The sequence below is a fragment of the Amorphotheca resinae genome (assembly GCF_003019875.1).
Source record: "Amorphotheca resinae ATCC 22711 unplaced genomic scaffold M430scaffold_7, whole genome shotgun sequence".
In the NCBI taxonomy this organism is placed as follows: domain Eukaryota; kingdom Fungi; phylum Ascomycota; class Leotiomycetes; order Helotiales; family Amorphothecaceae; genus Amorphotheca; species Amorphotheca resinae.
In genome coordinates this window covers 924323-931118 of record NW_020194477.1, presented here as the reverse complement: position 1 = coordinate 931118, position 6796 = coordinate 924323, and the positions used below count along the sequence as shown (strand labels likewise).

General features: G+C 31.7%; 1 protein-coding gene across 1 annotated transcript; it reads right to left on the bottom strand.

Annotated features, from left to right (window-relative positions):
* Positions 1–870: 870 nt before the first annotated feature.
* On the bottom strand, positions 871–1041 carry M430DRAFT_103020 (hypothetical protein; the record flags this gene model as incomplete). The annotated part of the gene is made up of 1 exon (XM_024860833.1): positions 871–1041. A coding segment is annotated over one exon (171 nt), but the record flags the coding sequence as incomplete, so codon positions are not given.
* Positions 1042–6796: the final 5755 nt, after the last annotated feature.

Here is a 6796-nt window from a genome sequence, read left to right as displayed (position 1 = left end):
CTATAGCTATAGTAAACAACTAGGAATTTTAGCGGGTTACTAACCCTGATTAGGTTAGACTAGAGTCCTAGTCCCGTGACTAATAACCTTACGTAATAGGCTAGTAGTTTCTTGTAACACACCCCTAAATCCACGCCTATAACGTCTTATCTATCTATCTAGCCTAAATTCTATACTGCCTACTGTTCTGCCGAGTAAGGTGCTGAAAGAGGAAATAGAAATAGTAGACCGGTAAGATTCTGCTGTTACTGTCGCTAAAAAAGGAAATAGAAATAGTAAACTAGTAAGTTTTCTACTATTCTATCGCTATAAAGGGAAATAGAAATAGTAAACCAGTAGGTTTCTACCGCTTTTAATACTAAAAAAAGAAAATAGAAATAGTAAACTAGTAAGTTTTCTACTATCCTATTACTATAAAGGGAAATAGAAATAGTAAACCGGTAGGTTTCTACTACTTTTAATACTAAAAAAGGAAATAAAAACAAGGAATTGTCTTAATTAAGTAATTAGGATAGCTATAGTGTACAGATTTAATAGCTTTAAGAACTTAGCGTATTTAGGTCTTTTTAGAGCTTTAGTAAGCCTATCTACTACTATATCCTCTGTACGCTTAAACTAGACCTCTATTTTGCCTAGCGCGACTTGCTCTTAAATATAGTAGTACTATACGTTAATGTACTTAGTTCTCTAGTAGATAACTAGGTTATCTGTTAGTACTAGGGATCCTTAGTTATTACTATATATTCGGATCGTTTTAGTGTTATCTAAGTTAACACTTAACTTATAGAATAGCTGTCTTAGCTAGGCGGCTTCTCTTATAGCGTTAAAGAGCCTGTAGTACTTTGTTTCTATAGAAGAGAGTACTACTACTTATAGGCGCTTTAATCTAAAGGATATCGCGCTACTATAGTAGTTAAATAGATATCTAATAGTTAATCTTTGTGTTTTTATATAACTAGCGTAGTCTAAATCACTATATCTATATAATCCCTCTAACGCTCTTTTACTAGCCTTGTATATAATTCCTAAGTTAGGCGTGCCTTATAGGTATTGTAGCGCGTGTTTTATAGCGCTTATATAGTTAGTAAAAGGGTTCGTAAGATAGCGTAATAGTATAGACATTAAATAGTACAGATCCGGGCGTGTTTAAGTCGATAGGTATATAAGTAAACTAACGATTTACTAATATAGTTTAATTTAATCTACTATAGCGTAATCTAGGTTTAAAACTATAAGCTTTGTGTAAGCTAGGTCTAATAGTGTTTTAAAGGCTTTATAGTTACTTATCCTAAAGCGTTTAAGTACCTTCTTAACGTAAGCGTCTTATATAAGAGATATAGTCCTATTACCTCTATTCTTAATAATCCTAACGCTTATAAAGTAGTAGTAAAGACCTAGATCCTTTATCTTAAACGCGTTCTATAAGGCTACTTTTAGATTAGCTAGCTCTTTCCCTTTTAGGCCGACTAATAAGAAGTCGTCTACGTAGGTTATAACAATTAATCTGCTCTTAGGGTATTAATATATATAATCATTAGCTATTAGGGGCTTAAAACCTAGCTTAATAAGTACTTAGCGTAGCTTTAGCTACTATAACTATAGAGCCTACTTTAAACTATACAAAGCCTTGTTAAGCTTATAGACATAAGTGTTATCTTTACTAGAGCTAGTTAGAAGTTCTACGTATATATTCTTATCGGCTTTCTTGTTTAGAAAGGCTATAACACAGTCTATTTGTTCTGTTTTCTAGTCTTTCTTAGCTACTAAGGCCAGGATTACCTTCTAAGTTATGCTTTTAGCTACGCTAGCGTAAGTCTAATCGTAATCACGCCTATAGCGTTACTTATATCCTTTAACTACCTAGTAGGCCTTATAGCGTACTACTAAACTATTAACGCTAGTTTTCTTCTTAAATACTTACTTACTACCTAAAACCTTAGTACCCTTTTAAAGGCTTAATCTCTTAACTAGACTCTATATATCGTTCTTTATAAGTAAGTCGAGTTTGTTTTATATAGCCTCTTTCTACTACTTAGACTTAACGCTACTAACTACCTTCTTGTATATAATTAGGACGTTTTCTAGATCGTCTTTAACTACAGTCTAGTAAGTAGCGTAAAACGCTATAGCTATAGTAGAATAAGCTAATTACTATACTCTCTATTTAGTATTATCCCTTATATCCTCTTTAGTTATATAACGTGATTAGGATCAAGTTATTTAGGTAGTTTTAAGGTTAATAGAACGTATAGAGTCTTAAGCTTAAGCTAGAGCTTAAGCTAGAGCTAGAGTTGCCTTTAGCTTGTTCTTTAAACCTTTTAGGCGCCCCTAGCCGCGCTTAATAGCTACTAAATCAGGTAAGACAGTAGTCGACTAATCTTAGATCTGTTTTATAGTAGAGTTAGTATTAGCTAGTAGATTAACATTAGTAGTAGTAAGGGGCGGTTTCTTAGCTATTTTAGCTACTTTAGCTAGATCTTAATCTTTAGCTAGCTCTTAATCTTTAGCTTTATCTTTGCCTTTAGCGTTTGTTAAATCTATAAGTAGATTAGTTAGTAGGCGTAGTTTAGTTAGTAGTAACTATATCTTATTATCTAATACTTCTAATACAAAACCTCTTTTGTTAAATCTTACGTTTAATAATCTAACGATCTTATAAGCTCTTAAGGGTACGTAATAGCGGTATATTTAGTAGCCTTTAAAACTAAGAAGGATCCCCTTTTTAGCGCGCTTATTAAACTTCCCTAACTTAACCTGTCTCTAATCTAGGATATAAACATATACCTTACAGCTAAGTACCTGTAGGTAGGCTACAGACAGCTTGTTGTCTTGATTTAAGTATAGCTAATCTATAAAGGCTTAATATAAGGTTTTGCCCTTAACAGCTAACGTAGCTATTCTATTAACAACATGAATTGTCCCTTTTAGTAACTCTAGCCATAGCTCTTTAAGAACGTTCTAGTTAATTATAGTAGATCACAGCCGTCTAGCTATAATCTTGTTTACGATCTTAGACATGCCTAGTTACTTAAGGGTATATAGTATAGTCTCTTTAACTTAAATCCCCTTTACTTTATAGACGCTAGTTAACGCGATACTACTATATTTGTTACTACCGTTAACTATTAATATAAGGATCTTAAAGAGGGCAAACTAACGCTCTATTATGTTAATAAAGCTAAGGATCTTATTATAAGCCTCCCCTTTCTTCTTGTAAGGGTAGCCTTATCTAGTACAAGTTACTATATCTATTATAATAGTAGCGTAGCGCTTACTACAAAATCTAATTAGAGTAACCTCTACTACGTCTATACTTACCTCTTAGAGTATAACGGTAGGCCGGTGTTTAATAGAGCGTCTAACTAAGCGTAGTAGCTTTAATAGCTTATAGGGCTTATAGAGAACTATAACGCTAAGATCTATATCTATAGGCTTGTCTATAATCTGTATACTAGTAGTGATTTCTACGGTCTTTTAGACGTTATTAAAGCCTAAGTACCCTAATCTCTTGTACTATAGTTTAATTCCTAGTTTACCTTATTAAAGAGTAGCTAGTAGTACTATAATATAGTAGCTAGGCGAGTCTAACTATAGATATACCTTTGTATTGTCGACCTTATAGAGTATAAGCGTCTTCTCTTCTCTATCTAGAAGGGCTCTCTTTATAATAGATCTACTATAGCGTAGTAGCTTAATACCTAATAAGAGATTAATAGAGAAGGTTAGAATAAACAGAACTCTCTCTAGCCGTAGTTTGTAATACTAATCGCCTCTTACCTTAGCCTTTAGGACGATATCGCTATAACCTTCTAGTTAGATTAATCTAGCGCCTGTTAGAACAGGTTGTAACTACTTAGTTACCTTAAAGCTATAAAAGATCGACTTATCGTTATATATGTAGTAAGTTACCCTTATATCTAGGCACTAGTTCCCCTTTTAGAACTCCTTTTAAGTAGCTAATCTAAGCGCTACCTTTAAAGCCCTAAGGCCTAGCGCGCTATTAATCTAAGGCTACTAATCACTTACTATATAAAGTAATATAGCGCTCTTTAAAGACTTCTTTTAGTCCTTCTTTAGACGCTTTTCTAAGAACGTAGTCTAGTAATCGTCTTTATCCTTTATAACGTAGAGCTTACTATAGTGTTAGTACTACTTTCTCTTAAGCTTCTTCTTATTCTTATCCTTACCCTTACCCTTTTCCTTATCCTTGTTATCTGGCTTACTACTATATAGTAATACTAATAAAGGTACTAATCCGCTATCCTTTACCCGGGCTTTGTCCCTAATCTCTATAACTAATGTGTCGAGTAATAAGGTACTTTTCTTACCGCTCTTCTATAGGTTTTAAAGGGATTAGTATCTTTTAGCCTATTAAGGAAAGGCTTTTATAAGTCGATTAATAAAGATAATAGCGTATAAGTAGTCGCTCTTAGGCGCTATATCTAGTTATATAGCTTGTTTAAGTCGAGTTATAAAGGCGTTAATAAACTTCTCTATATTATTATAGTCCTTATATCTAAGTAGCTAGAACTTATCCGCCGCTTAACACTACTAAGTAAACCCTTTGCCCTTATAGTAATTAGCTAGCTTAGTCTATATAGCCTCTACTAAGTCTACTTTAGCTATAAGATTAAGTACTAGAACTAACGATATGTTCTTTTTAATAACCTAACGCGTTATAGCGTTACTAGCTCTCTATTTGTTATACTAATCTAGCTCTTCTTTTGTCGTAATAGTATCGCTATACTTATAAGACTTAGGGACAGGATACTTCTTAGATATAAACCTGTTAAGCCTATTAGCTTTAAGTATGTCGTACACATCTATCTTCTAAGTACAGAAGTTACTCTTACCTTATAGCCTTTTACTACTTGCGAGCGTAGTTAAGTTAGACATCGTAGATTAGTCTAGGGTTCTGTAATACAGTTGTTATCCTCTAGGCTCTATAATCCTGTCTAGAGCTCTATTTAATCAACAGATGTACTATAATTAAAAACAGGCTTTACTATAACGAATCTTACGATAGATCGATTTGAGTTTAGTAAAGGAGATCAAATAGTATTACTACTATGTTACACGGGATATTTAATCTATTGTCGTATTATAGGAACTAATAAATTAAATTAACTAAGTAAAGTAATTATATAAAGTGCCTCTATAGCTATAGTAAACAACTAGGAATTTTAGCAGGTTGCTAACCCTGATTAGGTTAGACTAGAGTCCTAGTCCCGTGACTAATAACCTCACGTAATAGGCCAGTGGTTTCTTACAACATTTTTTATCTTCTTAGCTTAGAAGATTACTTTTACTTGCCTTTTACCTTATATAGTAGATAGCTCTTTTGTTTTTCTTCTTACTACTTTTAATAAGTAGTAGAATTTATATAAAAGTTCTTAGTACCTTATCTATAAGATAGTAGGCCTAGGCTAAACCTACTACTACCTCTTAGATAATACTACTTATAAGATTACTAGTTAGTTAGACTAGCTTAACACTAGTATAGTAATAATAATCTAGACTCTCTACTCTATTATAAGGTCTCTTTATTCTTTTTATAAATATAGCTAATAAGTAATAGAATTATATACTTGTTAATAATACTACTACTTATAATTAGCTCTAGTCCTTCTTTAATTAAAGAGGGTTTTTTTTTTTTCTAGTTCTAGTTTTGTCTTAAAGTAATGTCTTCTTACTTTATTTCTTTCTTTTCTTTTATTATTCTTTTTTCTTTTTAGTTATATATAATCTTAGGTATAGCCTAAGTATACTTACTTAAGTAAGTAGTGTTATAGATTCTAGTTAGAATTATATAGCTCTTTTATATTAGTTATAGCCTAAGTATATTCTAGTAGTATAGCTATTTTGTTTAAGTCTTATCTTAGTTAATAAATATTAGTATTAGTTAAACCTTAGGTTACCTTAGGTATTCTTTATATTCTTCTTGTATTTAATTAGTTAGCTAAGGCCTAGACTATAAGACAGTACTATCCTAAGATACCTAGCCTTATTAGCTATCTAGCTACCTTTTAAAGACGACCTAGGTTAGATATAATTATTTAATAATCTAATAGGCCTAGTTGTTTAATTAAGTACGCCCTTTATTCTCTAAAATCTAAGTATCTAGTAATAATGTACTTTACTATCTAAGACCTTTACTTATATAAGTAATTTACTAAGTAGGTAAGGACCTTTCTTTAGGTTAAGAAGGCTTAGAAACTAATCTTCTTTATCTTAATAGCTAGTACTAAAGAGTATTCTACTTTTATTATTAATTTATATCTTTTTATATGTTCTTTCCTTAGCTCTCCTTACTATATAAGGGTTAACCTAAGGTTGTTCTACTAGTAGTGTTTCTACTATATATTCTAATCCTTATAGAGTTTCTTTTTAAAGATGTCTTATACTTTAGTAAGAAAGAGCTCTTTTAGTAAGAGAAGTGTCTTAGGTTCTTTATCTTATATTATATTCTAGCCCTTAAGCTTATTCTTTACTTATCTTTCTTTAACTTTTACTAGAGTAGGCCTTAAGTTAGACTAAAGCCTACCTTTACTAAGGTCTATATTCCTTTATATCTAGTCTCTAGTATTCTAAATAATAGCTTTATAACTTATAAGCTATACTCTTACTTATATAGTCTTTTAAAGGAATTTAAGGTAAAGGTAGATTAAGAGTACGTTTGTTTTAGTATATAAGATCTTAATTAAGGTAGCCTTAAACACTCTAAAGACTACCTTAAGACTACTATTTTAGATCTTTTAGAGTAACTTTACTATCCTTAAGAGACCCTTAGTAAGGT